Raw genomic sequence first — 26,741 nt, 5'->3', positions numbered from 1 at the left:
CAGAGAGATGCGGCAACATCCTATTGCCAGAACAACCAATGCTGTAGAGGGCTGGGATTATGCTATACAGTCATATTCCAGTGGTTCGCATCTCATATAAAAAACTAATTGACAACTTGCAAAAAGACGTTCCATTCAGTAACTCAAGATCTCTAACGGCTCGAACGGGCACCAATTAGCGAGTGAGACAAAAACGTGACATAAACGAAAAAGTATGTAAATTGGAGATGTAAAAAACGCACTGTCTTGAATCATATTCTGAAATAATGCTGTTTCTAGCTGTTTAATCTCGGAACGATTGCGCGTCTGATGGGACGCGAGGTTGGGACAAGTGGCTGGCAAACCTTTTAGACTTTGTTTTCTATGTCGACAATTTGAAAAAATTGACTTACTTGAGAAGGGTTCGAAACATTAAATCAATTTAATTTAAAAAGATTGGCATTTGAATAAAGCTTCGATTAGATCAACTTGTTGGTCACAATCAATTTTGTTTTCATATTTTAATTGTTGTCAATTATTAAATCCTGTTCCACCTTCACGGAATCAGAGAGATGCGGCAACATCCTATTGCCAGAACAACCAATGCTGTAGAGGGCTGGGATTATGCTATACAGTCATATTCCAGTGGTTCGCATCTCATATAAAAAACTAATTGACAACTTGCAAAAAGACGTTCCATTCAGTAACTCAAGATCTCTAACGGCTCGAACGGGCACCAATTAGCGAGTGAGACAAAAACGTGACATAAACGAAAAAGTATGTAAATTGGAGATGTAAAAAACGCACTGTCTTGAATCATATTCTGAAATAATGCTGTTTCTAGCTGTTTAATCTCGGAACGATTGCGCGTCTGATGGGACGCGAGGTTGGGACAAGTGGCTGGCAAACCTTTTAGACTTTGTTTTCTATGTCGACAATTTGAAAAAATTGACTTACTTGAGAAGGGTTCGAAACATTAAATCAATTTAATTTAAAAAGATTGGCATTTGAATAAAGCTTCGATTAGATCAACTTGTTGGTCACAATCAATTTTGTTTTCATATTTTAATTGATTTCATTCAATAAATCGGATATAAGCGAAAATATTTTCATGATCAAGTTCAATTTTGAAAAAAGTCATTCATTTTTGTTACTTATTTGTGTAATTCCGGTCAGATTGATTTCAAGATCGTATTGAAAACTAGACTTTCGGCAATGTCATTTCTATTTGAATGTAAGCCGCTTTTAGCAGCGTGCCTGATATTTCGTTCTGTTTCGCAAAAATTTCGCAATTAAAGCTTTGACGTTTATAGATGGCTATAGATCCAAAACCTTTTCAAAAGCTTTCACTTCGATTCCAACAAGTGGTATTAAAAAGTGGTTAAATTGCAATGGGGTTATCTTATTATTGGGTTAAATGGGTGGTTAAGGAAATGGGTGTTAAATGCTGTGTGATAAGTTTGGGAATTTTTTTTTTGTTTGTTGATTGCTCTGAATTATTTTGTAGACACCAGAAAAATTTTGTCTTGTCTACTCTACTTAAATAGCTTGAAGTGTTTTTGATGTAAACGAATAGTTTTAAAAATTAATTTTGAATTTGAAAGTAGTGCAGATATCAAAATCTGAGAGCATAATGTCGCATCTTCTTGTGTGGTTTTTTGTAGATACATTTATAAATTAGAGCCCCAGTTTTAGGGTGGGTGAATTTTTTGTAGTGCAGTGGCTCTCCCATTGATTGGAACTTCAGTTTTTTCACTATCTTTTCCGAGAAAGCATCTGTGCAAACGATGCTCACGCGGTGGAACCTCTCGTCGTCTGCTTTTTTCACGCATGCTTTCACAAGTTGCGACCCGACAGTCATTCGGCGGAAGCGACTGTCAACTGCTAGCTGATGTATCTGACACGTTTTTCCAGCTTGTCGATCGTCACCCTCGTACACCTAATGGAATACACAAAAAATAGGAGTTGACTCTGATTTTTCGAAACTTGTGTCTGCTTTCTAGGCACACCAATGCGTTTTCGAGCTCTATTGAAACCCTAGTTTGGCAAAAACTTGCATAAAGTTCCTTAGATGCTTCGAGTTTTGGATAAATCTTGCGTTTTGAGCTCTTTTTGGAATGTTAAGATTAAACAATTACGTTTTTTTTTCGGGCCCATTGTCCCTTAAGTTTAGCATTTTTTTGGCGCCAAAGAAGCCCTCACAGTTATTTTACTTCTTTTTGTGTACAAAAAAGAGCTTTATTTTGTATACAAAAAAGAGCCAATTATGAAGTCAGTGCGCGATAAATGAATATCGTTAATAAAATCCAAAATGGCGTTTTTTCAAAAAAGAAGCGGCATCCAAAATTCCCAGGCTGAGATGCTCGACTCATGATTCGACCGACGAAAAAAGTCGCTAGTCGATCGAGGCTGAATCCCGGGTCGAACAGAATCGAATCCGTGGCCGAAGATGGTCAAATCATATGTCAAAAGGCTCAAAAATAGGTTGCAGGGAGTCAGGGGTAAAAGAGGAGCGTAGTCGACTCATGGGTCGACCGCGGTCGAATCATGCGTCCGATGAAGTCGAATGAAGTCCGATAAAGTAGAACTTTCTGATTGAGTCGAACAAATTTAAAAAATTTTCGGAAAAATCAGCAAGTCGATAACGGATTTCGTTTGGCTCGAAAGGCCGAATCAAGTTGTTAAAAACGTTTTGATCGAATCTGGAGTCGAGCGCCTCGGCTTGGGTTTAGGGGTGCAAAGCAAAGTCCCAACGCCAGAAAATGGGAGGGGTGGGTGAAGAAAAGCACTACTCTTTTGCCTGTTTCTTTTATAATGAATTAGACGTTCAGGCAGTCATAATTGAGTAGTTAATCCAATATCCACACTTTTTTGTCCAATCAGTAGGGAGAAAAATTTTGCTTCCATTGGGACCTGATGTGAACAAAAAATGAGCACCTGTTTGAGGATCTCATCTCGGTCGGCGATGCTGGAGAAGGTGGCTTTGAGATGCGCCCACGCGGCCTCCCACTCCTCGTCCCCCTTATCTGTGCAGAGGCAGATACCTAAACAATCAAGCAGAAGTTATTTACAAATAAAGCCAGCAATATATCAGCTTAGCTTAAATGGGACTACTAACATCTGGGCGAAGCTTTGAATGTTCAGAATTCCCATAAAGGAGTCTAAAAGTTCTTAAAATGTGAGCAACATTTAAATTTTGTTGAAAAAATGAAAACTTTATAAAATAATTTTTAAATCATTTAAAATATATCATTGTCTTGAGGTAAAAGAGATACTCATCACTGATCAGTTTTCTTGTATGCTGCCGGAGCCATTTTTTTGTTCGTGGTTTTTGCCCTTGCCTCCCGATAACAAAATAAAAACTTTTCTGATAAAACGCACTCACATTAAATTGCGCCCTTTCGGTCGGTGCGCACTGTCAATACGTAAAACGCTGGGACAGCAAAAACGTTGCAAAAATCAATTCAATTTTTTACACTATATGGGGATATACATAATCAAAAACGTTGGACTGTGCTGTGACTGTTATCGTACTGTCTGACGTCACGGATGCTCCTCGTATGGTTGGTTTTGAACCATACGATTACCACAAACTGACTACCTGTACCCAACGGAGGCTCTTTTTCCAGATAGAATTTTTATACATATTATATAGCCTAATTTTCTCGTATTTTCTATGCAGAAATAATCTATTTTTTTTTCTATCGGAGAAATAAATAGTTTCTGGAAAGAAATAGCGAGAAATCAGTTCACTGCTCAGCCGTAACAGGATAAACATGCTTTGAGTATCCACATTAACATTAACAATACAATGCAAACTAACTGCAAACTTTTTTTTGACTGCACTTGTAAATTTTGCTAAGACTATCTTTCTTCTGCAGCATAGTGGATAGCACAACCGCATAGAAGGCTAAAAGTCAGGGGTTCGAACCCCAACAGGATAATTGTTTTCTAGCTAGAAATTGCCTAGATATAGCTAATTTCTAATCAGAATTAAGATTGGAAATAAAAAAATTTAAAAAAAATCCCTTTATTTAAACATTTCAAAAAAATTTCTGACCAGAAATTAGATTGGATATGAAGTACTTCAGGTCAGACATTTAAAAAATTCTCGGTACGGGTATTAACAGGGTCAGTTTGTGGCAATCTACCCAGAATAGGTAATTTGTTCCATAAACGGGCAAGGGACGAAAAACTTTGACTCAGAAATAGTTTCCCATTGATTTGAAGCATGGTATTTTTGGCCTTTAAGTTTTCCAAAAATTGCATGTTCTTCAAATTTTAGGCAAACGTTTCAGAAATTCTTCCAAATTTCGAAAAGATTGAACATTTGTGGTCTGTGTGGTTATTTTCTCCGGGCAATTTTCGACTACATACATTTTTGAACAAAAGTTTTTTACTATGAAGGTACTAATGTCGTTCAAATGTTCAAATGAGTTCAAATGACATATCAATTATCATATATTTTTGTTGAAAAATTACCTTTTGAAAATTGCCAATTTGCCTAACTTGGGACTCATAACGAGCAATCTATAACATTCTTATAACATTTGAAAAAATTAGCATTTTATTAGACGCATAATTGTTCCGACTTTCGAAGAATACTGTGGGGTTTTTTTTTAATCAATTCTCGGCGACCAAAATAACAGTTTTTAAAAATAAATTTTCATATCCGTCGATAGACTAATTTATGTGCAATTCGAACATATTATTCATAATATTGAAAGCGTAACGCAAAATATTTATGCGTGGCGAATTATCCCGCAAATCAAAAGCGTTCCAAATTGAATTGAGGCTATAGCTAATTGATTGTAATAATTTCTTACGGCTCAAATTTTTACACTTGACTTTTCATATTGTCCAAAATTTATAGATTTTCAGTATTTTTTTCCCAAAAACTATTCGATAGAGATTAAGGGGCATAGTCGGAACATTTAGGGCTTTGCCTGGTATACGAGTAATCTTGTTTTGAACTTAAGATAGCTTGTGTAGAACGTTTTCAAACAAGCCTGCTCCTATCAGGGCAAAGCTGCCATTTTATTGGTTTCGAATATCGTTTGGTTAAATAAGCAGTGGCAAAACTAAGAATTTTAGGCTGATCATATTAAACTTTTAGTGTTACAATTTGAGTCGTGTAGAGTACTTATAACAGCAGTTAGCTGCTTCAATTAAATTTGAAAGCATCCACCTTTTCACAACTCCCACATCAGCGCTTACCCCAACACCCATCAAACACCTTGACCAAATACGCCACCACACCGCCCACCGGAATAGGTAAATTTGGTAGTAGTAAAAACGGGGGGGGGGGGATTTGTGTGGGGTTGGTTGTGGGGTTAAAAAAAACACGGAGTAAAAAATAACAAAAATACTTACGTAACTTATTATTTAACGCGATTGAAACAAAAACAACTTCAAATTTAGCGAGACCGCAAAATAACTAATTTAAGTTGAAACTCATTATCACCAAATAATATAGCAAACAAAAAGATTCAAAAAAGTGATTATAATCAATTATAAAGGATCATAAAAGATAATGTTTCGCTCGATAAATTTTTTGAAAATAAGCTGAAGTACTATAACAGTTTAATCCAATCTAATCAATTATAAATGATTATTTTCGAATTTTACAGAAACAAATTGGAAAAATGTAACAAAATTGATTACTATGATTAAAAGTTCAGTGGAGGAGCAGTTTAGACAGACTGTTCGCAGGTTTTATAATGGTGTGAACACCACTATGGGTGCATGCAGATCAAGAGATCGATATAAAACCACCAGAGCATAAATAGTCCTCACTTTTGTTGGAACAAAAAGGGTCTAGATGAAAAGCACAGTTATATTCAAAACAAAATTCAATACTAGGCCAAACTGAGCACTGGATAGACATCCAATTTTACATGTGTATGAGATTCTGGAAACCAGAGACAAGTCTTTAAAGTTGTTACAATTTTGTCGGAACGATTAAAGAAAACAAGAGAAAAAATGAAGACCAAAGGGAGCGTCCTTGTAGAGGAATACGCATACAATTCACTAAATAAACTGTTTGGTTGGTAAAGATTCCGCGGCCGCAATCGTCGCGTTAAACGCTTCCGTTTGAAATTTTTGTTGTGATCTCCGAACCCACATACCCCCCCCCCCTTCTGAACCCACATACCCCCCTCTTCTGAACCCACATACCCCCCCCCACCCTGAACTCACATACCCCCCACCTGAACCCACATAACCCCCCATCTTTGTTGTAAATGGGCAAACGCTAGGGGGTAATGTTGAGTAATATAAAAGTAACAAAAATATCAAAGTTAGGTAGAAAAAAATTCAATTAAACAACAAGTAACCAACATAACCAACTTTATTTTAAAACGTAGAAAAAACTTCATGTGCGTTGAAATTCGCATCTCAGTAAAATGGAAAAAAATTGATTATAATTTAGTTTCATTGTCAGTGTCCACAAAAGTGAAAAAAAATCGATTATAATGGATGAAAAAAGGATTTTGTTGCCTCGAAAAGTGGTAAAATTATTATCCATTTTAATTGATTATGAACGATTTATTTTCACTTTTGTGGACCCTGACATAGAAACTCAATTATAATCGATTTTTATTCATGGAACTCCAATGCGGTCCACTATATGGTATTAGAAGTTCAGTGGATCAGGCCCACTTTCCTGGAGCCTTTTTGTCTCATCAAATCTACCTGAAAGTTACTTTGAAAACATGAATACCCATTGATATCCGATGATAATAGATATTTTGGCCTGGTTATGTATTTTCCAATAGATGTCTTTTTAAAACAAATTGATGAAACCCACTTTGCTTGAACTATCAGATTTTTTTCTTGTCAGATTTTTCGACAACGCGATGAACTTCATTGAGAATGGTAAATTTAGCAGGTACTATAATTTTTTATCATTTTTAGTTTGGAGCTCAAATGATACCAAAAATTGAACACATCTTGAAAAAGCCGCTCACGTTCTTTCCAGGCAATCCTCAATCATCACTAGTGTCAACTCAACAAATGTAAATCCTTCAAAAAGTATTTGCCTCGCCGCACCATCTCTATGTCTCTCCTTGAGTTTGACATCTTTGTTTTTTTTGGCGCATCCACTGTCAGTTGCACCTATTTACCGTCTGTCAGCACCGTGAATCTGCAAATTTTAGTCTCAAAATGATTACCAACAAACACACTCTTGGCTTGTGAAGCTGGCATCATACGGTTTGGCCTCAAAAAATTTGACGTGCACTTGTTCAAAGGTTGTTGTTTTCTCATTGTAGACCAGTGTTTTTGACTAGCATCTCCACAAAATTCCATTTGTAGCGTTCCAGCTGATTTTCTGAAATTGATTGACTGCATATGAAGTCGCTTATAAACCCTGACTACTTTTATTCTGCTGTACCTCTTTGAGTATTGTCCACGTGAACACTCAAAAACTCAAGGCAACGCCTATTTTTAGCCTGTTAATTAGTTTATCTTTGTTTATCCTCATGTCAGACGCGCAATCAGATGGCCCAGCACGTGGTTCGGTCTTTTTGATAGTTTGGTCTTCTTGATAGATCCTTTTAATAATCGTCGTCCATAGTATTTATCGATTTAAGATCGAATGGCCACCATCCCATCTGCTATGGCCATCTCATGGTCAGTTGCAGAATTTTTTCCAATATAATTTATGGACATGCCATTCATTAGAACTGGTCTGATCTTGACATAATCGCTGTATGCCACAAAACTCCGGCCCAAAAAACCAAAGCTTTGCCTCTATATCGTTCTAAGCCTCAACCCATCTAGCGCCTTCTCTGCCCTATTTTCAAATTCTGCTGTACCTCTGATGTGAGTATCGTCCACGTGAGCACTCAAAACCTCAAGGCAACGCCTGTTTCTAGTCTGTTAATTAGTGTTTGGTACCACTCATGAGCTGCATCACTCAGTCCGCATCTTGTCAACAATCCATCTTGAGATTTTGAGCCTCCGCTGATGGTTGTACATAGACATCTCGCTTTTTCCGTCGAGATTGTAAAAACATTTTGATATCGATCGTAATTGAGTCCAATTTTATCTTTTTTTATGCATAAGGCAAAACTGCATGATTTTTCCGACGAAGTTGATGCAAACTTTTTAATGTTAAGCTCTGCTCTTCCTGATCTCCTCGCACATCCAATCTCCATTCGCTTCTGGCTATTCATATCGAAATTTCCTATCTTTTGCCTTTTGCTTTTCCAAATGTCCATCAATCTTTTGCCTAAATTCATTCTCCCAAGATCCCCGGCTCCTTGATTGCTAACCAATTTCACAACTTTGAAAAAGTTCCATTCTTCCAGCTCTTTTCATGAACAAAATCATGAACAAATGCGTATTCCACTATGTCTTTCTCACCTCTTCTAATTGAGCGGCAAAATCCATCACTCGCAACTGTGTTGATAAAGTTTCGCCCCATTCCATTTCTCTGCTCACCCATATCATTGATATCTCTTTCTTCTCTTCTTTCGATCCTCTTGTCGTAGCTACATTCGTAGTGCTCGAGTTGACCATCTCCATTGTCTTCGTCGCTATTTTGTTTTCCATTGTGAAGCGTTCATCTTCCTCGTGTGCATTGTCCTCTTCAGTTTCACTTCCAATCTCTTCTTTTCGGAATCGAGCGATTCTTGCTTCACTCGCTGCACTCTTTTTTAAAACTTGTTTGGGTACTCTATGTCTATATTTTCGAAGTTTTTTTCCTCTAGTTTGCTCCTCTTCTGCGCTTTGTTCTAATTTCCTTTATTTTCATCGTTTTGCTCTTTTGTTCCTTTTGAACGTTCCCATTAAGTTATATTTCAATGATCATCCTTCTTTATTCACTTCTCTGTATGTCTCTGATTGCCTTTATCGCTCGATTTGCCCTAATCACGTTTTTCCAACTTTGCAGATTCTACTCTCGCATAATTTCTGTCTCTTGCTCTTGGGGAATCTGTTTTGCCTCATTCCGCAGTACCGGTCGCAATTCATAAACCGCTCCATTCAGGCTGTTTGCTATCACACTGTATCCCAGCATTCGGCTAACAATTTCAAACGCCTCCACTGTTTCTTCATTAATTGTCTTCTTGTTCTTCTTTCTGTACCCTGTTTTTCCTTGCAATTTTCTCCTTCTGCTTCAATTTGTCTTCACTTTTTCTTGCTTACCTTCATTTTGTTCAACAATTTGCTACAAGTTTTGTAAATCAGGTAAAAAACACTAAATTTTTGCGTGTCGCAAATGTGAACTCTATGATAGCGCCCTGCTTCTACTGATAACGCCCCGCTTAATCCTTTTCAATTTTTCACACACCAGATCTATCTCAAATAGTTCCTTTTCTCTTTGTATCCAACTGATGTTCATCTCTTTTTGTGCCTCTTTTTCACTTTTAGCACCTGTCCTTAATAATTTTTTGTTGATTATTCAAGTTGCATTTGAGCGATTTTTAATTTTGTTCCAGTTGAGGTACGCTATTTGTCGTCATCTCATTTGACCGATGCGTGTTCAGCGGATTTATTGTTATGTGACTCAAAATGCTTCTAGGCATTTACTACTGATTGCTTTCTCCTGTGTTCGGTCAAGTTTAGGTTCGATTTGCAGCCCTTTTTCATGAGTTTTCTCAAAATAGCATCGCTCATGTTGGGTTCGTTCAAATTATTCTGTAGACTGTTGAAAGTTTTGTCATTTTGTCATTTGTCATTTTTTGCCGGTTTTACTCTCAAGTAAAGAATGCGGACAAGGAGTTCACATGGCAACCCATAATGATTGTTTTCTCGATTGCAATAATGTTTATCCATTTGAGTAGTTTTTTCTTAAGAAATTTGGTTAGATCTAAATAAATCTTTCAATTGTTATACATGTCGATTCTCCCTCCCCTCTTTGAAGTTTAAATTGATATCATTTTCAATCTTTACAATGTTTTTTTTTCTGGGTTTATGAAGTTCATCGAAAAGTGTTTTCAGGGCTTGTATATATGCCCGCACACATTCTCAAGACCGGGAGGATTTCTTCTCGAGTCACTCGGTTCGCTGGATTCGACCTATAAATCCTTTTCTTTTACATCATACGATAACGGCATGAGTGATTGTAGTTTCTAAATGAAAGTCCTAAAAGTTTTCATTTCGATATTTGGTTAACATATATTTCACTATCCAATTATGTCTCTCTATCGCTTCATTTCAAAAAAGGCGCAGTCTGCTGTTGTCCTCAAAAAGCACTTTTTGTCGTTTTCAATAATAAGATCAAGTTAATATTGAGTTCACTCCACAGGTCATGTAAAATCACATAAAACATTCTATTAGAAAATTTTCCATTATCATTGCTTGTTTTTTAGAATCGACTGCTGTCACTAAAAAGAACCTCAAAAATTCATGTATCATTTGGCGTAATAACTTTTTTGCTTTGTTTTAAGGTCTACCCAATAAGCTGATTTAATTGCTTTCGAATCATTGAAGTCTTTACTTCTCGGCTTAAAAACTTTTAATTGCCCGCTTGTCCTGTTTCATTGCAACCAGTGTAACTAGCTACCAAATTCTCCGATATCTTTTCAAGTTTTTTGATTTTTGAAACTTACTCTAACCTGAATGTTCTTTTTTCTTTGTCTTGCGTGTCCAGATCTTAAGTGGATGTCTTCGATTTCTTTTTATTATTGCAAAAAGATTCAAAAAAAGATTCTACTTTATTTTCTGTTACCTCAATTTCATTCGCATTTTCACCTTCCGATCCACTTTCACTGTTTCATTTTTCTCATTTTTTTGGGCTACCGCTGATCTTCAACCCTAAGCGACTTTTTCGTGTTTTCTGAATAGATTATAACCAAAAAGTCTGTTGTTTTCTTGTAGTTTCGATCGCTTCAACTTCCAGTAGCAAAGTTATTTCATCGTTAATCGCATTCATCTAATGTGGTAAAACCACCCTTCACTTTCACACGTTCTGCTTTTATTACGCCTCATCTTCCAAAACTGATCGACTTTCTCTGTTCACTTTTCTGTTTTTAATTGTTAATTTTAGATCTTTAGCCTCTTCAGTTGTCACATTTTCATCTTCTGCTTGATCTGTTTCTGCAAAATAACGAGGGATTTTAGTTTTCTCCTCGGTTTCGGCGAAATTTTTTCGATGTGAGATCTAATCTTCTTCAGTATTTTCGTCTGTTATGGTCGCGTGCAAATTTTGGTGGAATCTTCTGCCGTACTATGAGGTATCTTTGTTTGTTTCTTCTCCCCTTTTACCACTTCTCATCTTTGAACCATAATTATTGTTTTTACAATCTCTCAACCAAGAATCCAATGATCCACATATGAAACAACCTCTTCCGTGTTGTCTCATCTTCCTCGAGTCATCTTAAGATTCCTCTCCGCTTAGATTGTGTCCTCGATGTGATTAGTTATGCCCCCCCCCACCCCCTCCCCCTCCCCCACATTGACGTTAGTTGTTGAACATATTATTTGAGGCCTGATTAAGTCTAGTATAGCTTGGTCCATTCTACTTTCTGGCCATTCCCTTCACCAGTTTTTTTCATGTTTAGTTTGGTGGTTTTGTCCAAACTCGATCCTTGTACTTGTGGAATACAAAAGCCTCTCTCATTCACTGTCATATCAGCTTTCCTCCATTTTTGTCGATATCTTTTCCTCCTTTGGATTTACTCACCCCAACTAATCTTCGGACTTTTAAAGTTTTTCATCTTTTGGAACCAGATCTAAACTAGTATTTATCATTGGTTATTATTATGATATTTTATCTCTATAAAATATTAAATACTAACCAATCATACTCCATCAAACTAACAACTTATTTATTTGTGAAGTGTTGAAACTACTTGTAGTTTCAACACCAGAACAATTTGAATTTAACTTAGAATACATCCGGTGTACACTAGATCTATTGAGACTAGGAGATATATGAGTAAGATTAAGATTGGTATTAGACTAAGAAGTTGCACAAATCTATCCGGCCGAAAATAAGATAATGTGACGAGCAGACGGTGTACTTTATCTGAAATTACTCTATGAGTATAGTAATTCGTACATAACTCATCTGGTGCGACCTAAAGGCTCGAACAGACCTTAACTAACCTAGACTTAGACAAAAATTAGATTAGAATTAGACAAATACAACATTTTTAAAAAGTTATATGACAAAAACTTAGTAGATATGTCTCAACGACTCAATAGATCAGATCCAATATTCCGAACAATACGAGAGTTACCCAGTATTGGAAGAAAACGTCGAACAAGAGATGACATACGATTAGGAAAAAAAATCTACCAATTGATTTCATGATAGTACGACAAAAACGAGATCAAACTTTTGTATTTATGATACCATCAGCAGTAAATTTAAATTTTCATTCACCGACATAAAACTTTGAAGATTTATCTTCAATAACCTTTCTTGGCGCTAAACCTTATAATTGTACGATAACGACTAATAAAAACAACACTTGTCAATTTCCTTAAATCAGCTGTAAATTAAATAACATCTTGAAAAAATATTTATTGAATATAAAAATATAAAAATTAGTTAGTATAAATCATAAATTGTTTGTATATATAAATCACCTCTTCATCCCAGCTCAATCACCTAAAACATAACAGCGAATTTCAAAAAACTAACAATCATCAAAACTAAAACTTAACCTTAACCCTTTAATTTTAAACTATCAAGGCTTATCCTTGCTTTCATTAAATTATTTTGATTTAAAATAGCAGATCATCAAGTTTTACCTTGGATCTTTAAATTAAACCATAATTAAATTTTTAAATTTCTAATTATCTAAATCTCTGATCATCAAGGCCTATCCTTGGATCAAATAGAACAATTTTGTAATCCCACTCACAATTTAATTAGTGTCTAACGACCTCAAACGTCGATTCACTACCCAAACCTTATCAACGACTTAAAACTAACAGAAATTTTCCAAAAAAAAACATTTTAATTAAGATAAACAGTGAATAACTTCGGTTACTCATCCTTCCTTTGATCCCCCTCATCTTAGATGACCCAGGCTAAAACACTTAAACTTAGTAAGTCATAAAATAGTATCTAATGAACTACTTGCGTTCTAATTATATTCAAACTTGTGGATCTATTTACTATTCTCCAACTCTTTATCACAAATCACAGCCCCTAAGTAAGATTAGGTAGGTCTATCTTCGCTTAGAATTAGTCACGAGAAAATACAAATCATTCTCAAGAATCGATACACGCTTTTCTCTATAAACCAAATATACGACCCAAGTTAGGCTAACCACAAAAAAATGTAAGAACTAACAGTTTAAGACATTAGAATCACTAATCCAGATTTTGCACTCATCATCCTAAACTTTATGTCAAGAGACAATTTAGGAAACAAACAAACAATCATAATACACAATTGTTTAATTAACGACGACAAATACGACCTCGTAATCAAACCACACAGACAATCAGTGGGATACATAAGAACAAAAAGACAAACACTAAGAAAGAAAATAATTAACAAACAAAAAAAAACTATTAGAAAAAGATTTTCAAAACGAAGAAACGCAGTCTCATTATCAGAAACAACCGCAATACAAAAACTTCACAATTTAAAAGACTCAATAAACAAAAACCATCAAATTGACGATCAATTATATTTCACTGATTCAGAAGCGACGTCACCAGCATCAATAAAAGGTAAACGTAGAATAGAAAGTTGCTACACAAACGAACCAATACGTTTACACAATTAGAATCAAGCAAAAAGACACATTGAAAATTACCCATTAACAGTAATACAACACAAAAATGATTCGATATGAAGATAACCCAGAAATTTCACTACTTCCATTTTTAATATCTGCATTAACCGAAGTTCGAGGACAGGTACAATTTTGTCAAAATTTAATTGCAAACTTATTAGGAAAAGGAGAAAGTCCGTGCACAAGAGAATTTCCCGATGTAATAACCAAAAGACAACTTCCTGATCACTATCTCAAAAGTATATGTAGTTTCATATCACAATATGGAATCTACACAATAGAAATCAGATCACCAAATGCATTTCATGACAGATATCTCATTCAAACTGATGAGGTAGATATTGAATTTTCAGAAGTTTTTACACAAAACATAAAAAGCATACAACATCAAAACTCAATAAGAGCAAACTCAATATTCGCAAATAATGTATTCTCACTTATCTATAGCTATTTATCTAAATTAGAATTGAATGAACCTCAAGGCAATCCACCAACTCAAACAGCTTGACATACAATTTTACGACAGGAAATAAACATATTTTCAAATTTTTTAAATGCAATCCGAGAAGATCTAACAAAAAACAAAATAACACATCATTTTAGACACGATTTACAAAAAACAATAGCATGGCTCGTAATCGATTATTTTAATCACAATATTGGTCTTATTGAACAAGCATGAAAAAATTTTAGACCACAAAATACAGATGAGGAAACTGTACTAGCAGAACAATCAGATTATGTTTGGGACCCTGAATGGTCTCATGAATCATTTTTTAATATACCAACAGATATATCCAGTCAGGCAATTGTAACTATCTCTACTAACAAAGATTATGTTAGAGTATATCCACTTACAGTTGACGCAACACCTTTAAATTATAATTCATTTTTCCATGAAAGAACAGGAAATAATAGTTTAAATTCTACATTCATAAATCATGATAACTTAAATGGAACAAGAAATCTCACAAAACGAGATATACAAACTCCATCCCATTTTGTAAGCGAAGAAATTGATGAAACAATAACAACAACAGAAGCGCAACGAAGCACTTCAACAATTCAAACCATTTTCACAACTCTAATAATAAAAAAACAATCATACAATCCACAGTAAAACCCTCTGTTGCACGAAAATATTCGCAAATGGATTATCCAACGTTCCGACCAGTAACAAAACCATCATAAAAACAACAAACATCACATAGAATTAATTTCGCAGAACATAAAAAACAAATAAAACAAATACTCAAAACTCGTTCTTTTCACAAAGTCAAAATCTACGACAAATGACTTCAAATTCAGTAAACTTGCATAATCAATCACAATCCTCACAAGAACAAAGTGGAAATTACCCATTTTTTAAACAAAATAAAAGTAATACAAATAAAAACCATCCAGAAATCAACCTCATTATTATGCACAAAATTATTTTCTATCAGATGATGAAGAATACAATAATCAAAATCATCAACCATTTTTTTCAAGCCAAAGACCTCGTTCTTACAGTATTGACCAACCAGATATTTTCGAACCATACACACGAAACGAACAAACACGACAACCTAGAAATAATCCAAAATCTTACAACAATAATTTTCAACAAAAAAAAGCCAGTTAACACGCAATCATACCAACCAACACAAATGCATAACAAAACTCCACTGCCATATGATTTACAACAACATGAAATAACAAAAAGCCAACTTACAAACTTTTCTCAAATGCCAAATGCCGCAGAATCACTACAAATGACTATGAATCCATACCTAATGGGTGGATCATCAGTATCATCAAATAAACCACTTATGGTATTCACAGGCACAGACCCTGAGTTTTCCGTGGAAGATTACTTAAATGCAGTCACAGCAAATTTAATTTTAATTATAGGATCTGAACCAGTAAACACGCCACCTCATCAACATTGGATACATATACGCACAGCTTTAATGCAAACCACACTCGACAGCGAAGCCCAAAAATGGTTTTCAGTTTTACCTATAGAAAAAAGTCAGATTGGACAAGGTTCACGAACGAATTCTTAAAAATGTTTAATTCAGAAAGAAACAAACAACATCAAAGAGTTTTATGCAATGAGATTCGTAGAATACCAAATGAAACGATTAAACAACTTGCAGTAGGAATAGAAACAGTAGTCCGAAAAGCATTCTCGCTCAATACTCATGATTATAAAAATACAAAGATGACAAAAATCTTAATGATGACTCTAACACCCCAATTGAGAAAAATAGCAATAAAAAAGAGAGCATCACACCCTTCCTCAATCCGAGAACCAGATTTAGACTTTAGAAAACTAGTAGATAAACTAGAGCAAGCAGAAATCACAATGAAATTAGAAGAAACGGAAAACCTAAAATACAAAATGTGAACAACATCCAAACTACTACTTCACAGATAAACAATATCAACGATTCTGATACAGAATTATCCGAAAAGATCACTGAAATTTTTAACAAATACGAGAAAAATCCAAATTTTAAAGGCAAACCGTCATTCAAAAAATAGTGTAATCATTGCCGACGATACGGACATAGCATTGCCGAACGCAGACAAAAACAACAAGATAACCAAAACAAACCACAGAAATATAGAGAACCAAATAAATCATTTTATCAATACTTGAAAAAAGACCAAAATTTACCCACCAAAAACTTTCATAGTATTAATAGTTCAAGAAAACCACTTCCAAATAACTCCAATTACTCTAGACAACAAGCACCCTATAATACGAAATGTAGAGGAAGATCACCATACCAAAAAAATCACGAATTTTCTCACAAAACAGATATAGTCGATCTTATAGTCGAAATAATCAATCTCAAAGTAACTATTCAAGATCAAATTCTAAATAACCTGAATTTTTGTTTGATGCCAGTTGCATTCAAATTCTAGAAATAGAAATTATTCAAATAATCGATCTAGAAAGTCTTCATACAATAGATATAGAAATTATCCAAACGATAGGAATAGAAACACTATTCAAATAATCGAAACCCTAGATATCAAAATAATCGATCACGCGATTATTCTAACAACAGATCAAAATAGAAAATTATCAAAATGAACGCGATAATTCACAGAATAGAAATTCGAGTTATAACAAAAGACAAAGAAACTACTCAGAGTCACCACATAGGAATAACACACGCTATCAAAATTCACAACAAAATTATAGGAGTGGTACACCTAAACATCAAAGGCGAACAAATCAGGTACAATTCACTGAGGAAACTCAATTAGACCCCCCTGGTTTTGACAATAACGAAAGCACAGAATTGCAATTAAATCACATCAATTGCGAATCCACAGATAGCGAAAGTGATACAGAAAACACAATTTAAATTTACATGATAAACGTTGAAAATGACTACGAACCTATTATATACGAACAACCGATATATTCTCACATCTATCAAAACCATGATCAATTTCTTTTAAACTTATATACAAGACCTATACCCAGCAACAAAACAAGGGAAAAAATTGAAAAAAAAGTAGAAGAAATAACAGAAGAAAAACCCACAGAATGCTCAAGCACAAATAACATTTATCAAAACATACCTAAAGAACCGCAGTTACAAAAAGAAAAAATCTGGACAATCCCACTTCTTTTATACAAACCTTCCACATCACTGATGTAAAACTTAATATCATTGGAATACCATTTATTACTAAATATATACCAATGATAAAAAATTTAAACAGTAGAATTCATATAAAAGATAAATACACAAGAATGAAAAAAAAACAGCTTTGACATTTTTTCAAAGAATAAACAAACAACCACCATTTTTCTCTAAGTTTTACCCCATAAGGAATCAGGAACGGAAACACCTGAAACCACGACCAGGAAATGTGTATAACTTCTCAATCAAACAAGTTCACCAAAATGATAAAGAACAAAATAAACAACATCTCCTTATGCCTGACCTTGAATTCAGACCAATTCATAAATCTATCAAATACATGAAAGACTCAAACTCCGATAAGATTTCTTTACCAATATATAACAATTCTCCATATAAAATAACCCTACCTCTAGAACTCTTAGGTTTTTGTGAAACTAACGCAACAATTTCTCCCGCAAAAGAAATAGCGTATAGAGTAGATAATATTTTAAAACTACTAGATATATGTCAATCAACAATTCTTGACAAAAAATTTTCGATGAACAAAATTTTAAGCAATGAAAAACGAAATACAAATTATTTCACAAAGACACCCTACTTTAAACCAACATTTCAAATATCAAAATAAACGAGAGAGCAACAAAAGTTCTTAACAATGTTCAGCTTCCAACACTCTCATATAACACAAAAAGAATTTGAACAATTATCTGACTTATAAATAAAATACCCAAAAGCTTACGCAACATCTAAATTTGATGTTGGAAAAGTAAATTCACCATTACATTTACCTCTAAAACCTGATGCAGTTTTCAAAAAACATCAAGCACGTAAAGTCCCAATTCACTTACAAGACAAATTCAACCGATTACTTGAAATACTAAAAATAAAAATAATAAAATACTAAATAAGAAATCATCTCTCCAGTAAATAAAGAAGAACAGCCAAAAGGTAACACATTCATAAACCCCGTTATCATTTTAGCAAAATGAGAATCATTAAAATTAATTCTAGATGCAAGTTACCTCAATTCACTTATTGATGAATCTAAATGTAATTGGCCGATCGAACCAATTCAAGTAATTCTCACAAAAATAAACGGTAAATATTTCACAACAGCAGATATGAATAGTGGATATAATCAAATGCCGTTAGACGAACAATCAAGACGATTAACACAATTCGTTATTGGAAATCAACAATACGAATTCAACAGATTATTCTATGGAATTTCCATAGGACCAGCAGCATTTTCAGCATTTATGAGTAAAAATTTCAGACCACTAATACTCAATAAAAGTGCAATCACATATTTAGACGATGTTTTTATGCAATCACAAACAAAGGCGAAATGTTCATTGTCTTAGAAAAATATCATCAAATATTATTTCAAATAAGAAGAAAATACAAGAATTGTTTGGAATGTTTAACTTCTTAAGTAAATACTTATACAAACTGCAGCTATACTTAAGATCAATTTACAACATCCTTAGACAGCAGAATAATTTTGAATGGACAACAGAACATCAGAAACGATTTGAAGAGATAAAAACTCTTCTCACAGAACAATTATCAAACACTATTCCAGATCCCGATCAACCATTTTATGCCATTTGCGACGCCTCAAATTTTGGCATCGGCGCAGCATTATTACAAACTCACATTGGAACAACTAAAATGAACCTCATTTCCGCAAACTCTAAGCTATTCACACAAGCTGAACTTAGACTCTCTACTGCTATGAGAGAATGCACAGCCGTAATATATACACTCACAGAATATGAATTTTTAATACTTAGATCTAAACATCCAACAGTTTTATTTACAGATCATAAACCATAAATCTTTCTTTTTACACAAAAATCAAACCCAAACAATAGAGTTTATAGATTTCAACTAATTTTAAGGAAATTCCCAAAATTACATATAGTTTGGACAGCAGGAAAAAACCTCGCACTACCCGATACTCTCAGTAGAAGTACACCACCTGAATTATTAACAAGAAAAACAACGGTTGAAATACCACAAAATATTAAATTTTTAATTAAGATGAAACTTCACCAAGTTAACAATGCAAATATGCAGTAAAAACAACATTTTCTACTATATCTAGATTGTCAAAACAATCACTACGAAGTAGACCTACTAGGAAAATCTATATTCAATCCGATACTATACTTTTCATGGATAAAAAACAACACACAGCAAAAACAGACAAACAAAAATTATATTAAAAAAACCTTTCCCTTTAATAGAAAAAGAAAATCTCATTGATAGTAGAAACTTATCAGGCCCACCAAATAATGATTCAAAATATACAAAAACCATGTTTTTAACCTTCATGACCCACTAGATAAAAAACCTCTATCAAATATAGAAATTGAAAACATTTTTCGCCCAAAAACTCAAAAATAACACTCGAATTATTTTAAAAAACATCAAAACCTTGACCCAGTCACTAGGCAAATATAAAACCAAGCCAATTAAAGCCGATACCACCATTCTAGGAAACAAAACCCTTCTTAGATAGTTCAGAAAATTTAACAACATCTTTATCAACGAAAACACAGATATCCTAGAATACCAAACATCCGATATCAAAGTACCCTGCCTACCTTTAAGTATTATGCTTATAGCTTTTCATACCTCTCACGCTTTACACACTAAAGGACACTCAGGAGCAGAAAAAACATACTCAAATTTCATACAATGTTTTCATTTCCCAAATGCACCAATTTGGATCAAAGTGTTATGCAACGATTGCATAACATGTCAATTAAACAAACCATTCCAAAACCAAAAACAAATCGCAGGAAAACAAGATTTTAAAGGACAAAGTCTATAATTCAATCACATAATTTCATTCGATACAAAAGGACCAATATCACCATCCTCAGAAGGAAACTCAAATATAATGGTCATAGTAGATGCATTCACACAATATGTAGCACTTAACCCAGTACCTCATTGCAATGCTTATTATTTATATGCAACAATTTATGAACACTGGATAGCAAAATTTGGTTTACCCGAAATCCTTGTCACAGATATTGGCACTGAATTTATAAACAACGACATCATTACACTATGCCACTTATATAACAATAAACACAAACCACGTACATCCCACGCACCTTGTACTAATGGATTAGTCGAAGTTATGAACCGTTCACTACAAGAATATCTTAGATGTATCATTAACGGAAATGACACACGATATACTGAATGGTCAACAGATGTAAAACTATACCCACTATCTTATAATTCACAAAACACAACAACCTAAGCCTATCACCTTATGAAATGGTTTATATCCAAAAACCACGGAAACCGATAATTCACATCAAATTCTTCAAACTGCACAAGATTATTGCCAGCCAACTACAGAATCAATATGTTACAATCTACCACTACATACCCACGATGAAGATCACTTTCATCATCTACAAATTTTAGAATTAGCTTCCGGTACACACACCGATTGGATTTTAAACAGAGGCAAAAAACACAATGAAATTTATCAAAAAATAATTTAATAAAAAATTGTTACGAAAGCAAATCATAAATAATCAAATCAATTCACGTCTTACACCAGCAACAGATTTAAAAATCGGAACATTTGTTTTAATTCCAAACTTCACAACACAAAAAGGAATTTCCAAAAAATTACAACCACTCCGAAAAGGACCATATCAAATAATTGATAAACCCACTGATATAACATACAAATTTACAGACTTAGACAAAAGAAAAATCGTTCAACATTGAAACAATCTTTTACCTTATTACCCAAAAGGTAACATTGTTAAAAATCTTTAAATTGTAAAAAATTGTGACAATTGGAAAAAATTGTTACAAAGACAAAATTTAAATTCCCAAATAAATTCCCGATTTACTCCAGCTACAAAATTAAAATTCGGAACATACTTTTTAATTCCAAACTTTACAACACAAAAAGGAATTTCTAAAAAAACTACAACCACTCCGAAAAGGACCATATCAAATAATTGATAAACCCACTGATATAACATACAAACTTACAGACTTAAACAAAAGAAAAATCGTTCAACATTAAAATAATCTTTTACCTTATTTCCCAAAAGAGTACGCCCTTCGAGAATTTACTCAAGTATACTCTTTTACAGGACTTAAAGTTATTCAAAATAATTCATATTACAATCAAAATCAAAGCTTTGATATGTACCCATCCAAATACATTTAGATAAAAATGAAAAAGAACTTACCAAAAAAATATCAAAAAACGTAGACAACAAAAAGATACCTCAATTAGAAAGAAAAAATTTGAAAATTACAAGAAAAAGTTCTGACACAAGATCAAAAAGAAAAATCTCTACATAGACAATTATCGCGACTTCGTAATCAGCCACGAAAAAATTACAAAATATTCATCCCACAATCTAAAATATTAATGGAAGTTGAATTTCAGAAACCACTTTAAAATTAATTAACATTTTCACCTCTTGAAAATTTTTTCATAAAACGAACATTTTCTCAAAAATCATGCTGAACAGCAATTGAACAAACTAGTTCCATTTCAGCCAATCAGAAACCTTTCCGAATCACCACCTCATTTTTAACACGATTTCTTTAGCCGACAAACAATCACCCTCAAGCCAATCGCTAACTATAACTAAAAGACCTCCAGGTCAAAAATAAGCAAACCGCCAAACATGGACACCTGAAATAAACAAAGTCTCAATATTACAACCCTCCCCTATCAAGCATTACAAAGATCAACAATTTCGTCCCAACTTAGACCTCAGAAACCCCTCAGGCAAAAATATTAAATTAGCCTAAAGAACAAAATGGACATGATCATTTAGCCTAAAGTAAGAATATCTCTTAGATACCCCGAATCATCCAACAAAAAAACACAAAACACCAGAAAGACTCTTAAAAGCCCTCCAAACTTTCCTTTATCAAAAATTGCCGAAATCCAACCCACTTTCAAAAACCAATAAATAATCTGACCACACTTGAGTTTAGCCTCTAAAAATAAATAATAATTCAACGAAAAAATCAATTCCTCAAATGCATCTTTTTCGAACAGTCAACAAATTTCATAATATACTTTCAAACCTTTTTCAATTCTTTCCAATTTTTTCAAACCTTGTATAAGTTTCATATCCGACATTTTACAAATATTCATCCTCACCCTTTTTTGCAATTTTTTCATCGTTTTTTCCTAGCCCAAACCTACGTTAATTTCTCCAAAATCATTGACCACCTCCTCAGGTACGATATTTCAAATAATTATCTAAATGTTCCAACATCTATTCAGTAGAACAGGTGTTTTTCTTCTTTTTATAATGTTTCTCACTTTTTCAACATCCCTTGTAATGACAATGTGCAAATGTATAAAAAGGCTATTCCAACCATCGCATAAGCAACAGTATTTTTAATACTTTTCATTCAAGAATATTACAAAAAGCACAAAATTTTCTCATAAATAAATAGTTTTCCCAGAAACTTTCCAAAATTGCTAATAAACAACCACCACATCAGTCCCCACCAACAACGTCCAACAACATCCAATAACACTAACAAATACTCAAACAAATAACCCCCAATCATCAACCCGCATCTCTTTTTAAAACAATCCATAAACATTTGAAGAAAGACACGCACGATTGTCCGAACCACTAGAACCAGTAATTCGCCAAGCATCGCAGAGCAAACCACAATACGAACCAGTATATAGTATATACCCCCCTCTCCAACAAGGTCTTAATAGAGCAAGACAGCAAAGTCAAAACCAAAATACGCTCGAAATCAATTATTCATCAATTATTCAAATCAATTATTCAAGACAAATTATTCATCTACGACGAAATAGAAATCTACAATACACCAGAGTTCAATTCAACATACCTCACTCGCCTACAACAAATCAAATAAACCTTTCTTATAGTACAATTCAAAGTACCCCACAGAATCCAGTACAACAAAACACATCGAACATTCCCTCAGATTATTTAGCTTCAACCCCTACATCTGAACAAATCAGAGAAAACCCTTTCAACCCCCCAGCCACTACAGAGCATCTCCCATTTTGGATGACACAAGCTTTTACCCAAGGCGAAAGAAATTTAGTGAATGATCCAAAAGACGTTTCATCTGACACATCTTTGTCACTACCTGAAACTCTTTCACTCCGTTCAACCTCAAATTTCACAAACACCATTTCCTCCAAATTTGCGGCGCCAGATATAGGGAAAATTCAACAAATAACATGCACCTACGATTAGACTGGAATACATTCGCAGCACCCCCTCCATTATTTGGACAACATCACGGAAGTAACAGATTACACATCTGGGCACTTAACAGATTACAATATCGACAAGTTATCCACAAAGATACACAAAAACATTATATACAAAAAATTACACAATATGATTTGACGCTAAAATTTGAAATCACAGTAAGACTAAATAATATAATTCATCATCACTTATCCCTAGCCCCTCCAAATATAACAGCTCAATCTTAATCTTCCCCATTTATAACAACAGAAATCATCTGCAAATACGATACGTACACAAAAAAGACAATTGGATATATCACTTTTAATAATTCATAATTAGGACTATCATACACATGTATCTTCTAAAGATACTAGTTTTTCAGACTCTTCTGTTTTTCAATCTCTCAAAACCCGATCATAAAAATCCTTCGGTCCGAACAGGACCCCAGGATTTACTAGTCACACACTGTGACTGTGAAGAAAATGAACAAAAAACATTACTCAAATATGCAATAAACCAAGTCACTCAATGCGAATCAGAACCACAATCAATCGAAACAACAAACATAATAGCAACACTTCACTCAAAAGCATGAGCTAAAACGCTAACAGAATATTAATTCACAGCAACATTTTCCAAAAAGAAGGTACGTTGTTCCCAAGTTTCAACCGGAAACAAAAACAGACTAGATCATGAATCCTTCTACCAAAAAAACATCGAACGATTTTTACACCTCAGCCCTGACTATTGCAAAAACTAACTTGAACGATTAAAAATTACAACAAACAAAGGCACAACCAGAAAATTGGTCAACTTCCAAGTTTTTCCAGGTTCCGCACATCAAGCCGAACTTGAAAGATACCAGGGTCATATAAAACTAGATGACAAATTTCCCTTCCACGGAGCCCATGGAAGATTAAATTACGATCTCCATGACAAAAATTGGATACCACACATTGGAATAAACAACCATCAAATTGTAAAGCCGACACAAAAAATAAAGGATACCAAGAAATAATGTTTTTTGATTGGAAAACACAACTTGAAAAAGTACAACTAACACGTGATTTAAAAGATGACGCTATAATTTATCAAGGAATCGGACTCCCTCGCAAAAACGGCCTAGGATACTGCGATCATACTACACGCACACAAGCAACAATTGTTTGGTTCCCCAAAGACACCTGTACCACATTTCAAGTAGCAAAAATTTACGCTAGAAAAATAAAATTTCACCAAAATTGTTTTATTGAATCTATCCCGTTTGAAAATGTAAATTTTGATCAGCTCAGACACGGTAATTATAGTTTTAGAAACATTCATGGAATAGAAAATAAGTTGAAACGTTTCCAAATATACCCAGAAACGGAACTTGCATGTAAATAAACCAAACCACTTTACAAAACACAATACTCAAAAACTCTTGTCGAATAAAAGAAGGTTTCGACATGAATACAGGGAAATTAACTATACATCCAATGACTACATCTCATTCAACCACTGACGAAAACTCATATGTCCCAGTACAATTTTTAAAAAATACAGGAAGAATTGGTGGAAAATTAAAACCACAAGACAAGGACAGTACACGCTTACAAGAACTGTCACTCATGAACAACACTAATTTTGGCGCATTTCACTATGACATTCACTTAGACATGAAATTGGACTACACAATAAGTAGAATCTTATTATGCGAACTTGAACGCACACAAATTTTACAATCGCTTGCACTAGCAGTACTTAAATTCCCTTATGCAGCATATATGTTGTCAGGTAACAGATCAAATTTTATTGACTACGAAGGAAATATATTATGGTATTACACTTGTACCAAAAACATATCACCTTTATGTGATTTTGAAGACAAAAGATGCTACAAAAAAATCTCAATATTCTACAAAAATAAAGTACATTTTGTTGATACACTCTCCCGATGAACTTATTTTTGGGATACAGCAGTTCCATGTGGATCAAAAAATAGCCACAATGTAGTACCATTAAATACTGACGAAGATAAATACTATCTTCTCACACCATATCCTACGCTTATGCAACCACTCAAAAAACTTTCACCAGAAAGCATTAGAGCTGTTGCCCGCAATCCCAATATCGATTTACAATCAATTGGCATATACTCTAAATCCGACATTCAACATCACATACGAACACAACAGTTTCAAGAATTACTCACAAAAATGGACACAATACAACGACAAGCCATAGATCAAAACCTACGCAAACTTGCAGAAACAGCAGGTTTTTCAGACATATACGCACATGACTATAGCGGATATTTTAAAGATATAAAAGATTACATTTACTTAAATGGCGAAAAATACAGACCACAAGATATATCACAGATAAATATTTTTAGTTTTGTGAATCTAAGAAAAACGAACTTCTTGCTTTTCTAGGATGGCCCTACTACATCTTAGAAAGATTGACTATATTATACGCAATGTTTAACTTTCTTGGATTTTTTTCTCTCTCTTAAAAGGAATCTACAATACATGCATGCGCAATACACACACAAGTAAACAAACAAGCAAGCGTAGCACGCATATTTTTCGCAGGATGTTTTGGAATTTTTTCTAAATTAATCAAAAAAATACTTTTAGACGCTCAAGTAAAAGAATACAATACCAAGCTATCAACAACACCAAACACATATGACGAATCACGAAACGATACGAATACAATGCCTACAGCAACACAATTACAACACCTAAATCATAACCATCCCCTATCATTGGTACCGCACAATCTCAGAAATATTGGCCTAACAGACCTCATAACTTCGAGATGTAATTATCAATAAAGCCCGATTCAACACATAATAACCCAACAATCCAGACTAGAACACAGATACGAACAATTTACAGAACCTCCACATACCACTAACTTTCGTTCTCAGAACAACCAACCTTTTAGCCTACGATGAGCTGCCAAGTTGGATCCCTCCATCGATCAATTTCCCACCCAGCCAGCCTCCAGAACAACCTTCCCAACATCCCACTTTTTGCTTTCCCCCCATCTCAATCACCTCATCATAGCGCTTCATCCAGCATGGAATCAGACATTAATTCCAACACAACAGTATATAACACTATCTCCCAATTCAATAACTCCGATATCG

At 34.1% G+C, this 26,741-nt stretch overlaps 1 protein-coding gene across 1 annotated transcript in view; it reads right to left on the bottom strand.

Annotated features, from left to right (window-relative positions):
- Nucleotides 1–1,594: 1,594 nt before the first annotated feature.
- LOC134839520 (uncharacterized) overlaps nucleotides 1,595–26,741 on the bottom strand; it is a 31,214-nt gene continuing 6,067 nt past the window's right edge. The window contains exons 2-3 of the mRNA XM_063855101.1: nucleotides 2,917–3,023; nucleotides 1,595–1,918 (exon numbers count right to left, since the gene is read on the bottom strand). Of these exons, the coding sequence (XP_063711171.1) occupies nucleotides 1,595–1,918; nucleotides 2,917–3,023 (431 nt within the window). The remainder of the gene's footprint in view (nucleotides 1,919–2,916; nucleotides 3,024–26,741) is intronic.

The sequence above is a fragment of the Symsagittifera roscoffensis genome, chromosome 1, assembly GCF_963678635.1.
Source record: "Symsagittifera roscoffensis chromosome 1, txSymRosc1.1, whole genome shotgun sequence".
Taxonomy (NCBI): Eukaryota; Metazoa; Xenacoelomorpha; order Acoela; family Convolutidae; genus Symsagittifera; species Symsagittifera roscoffensis.
This window is presented reverse-complemented; position numbering and strand designations above follow the sequence as displayed.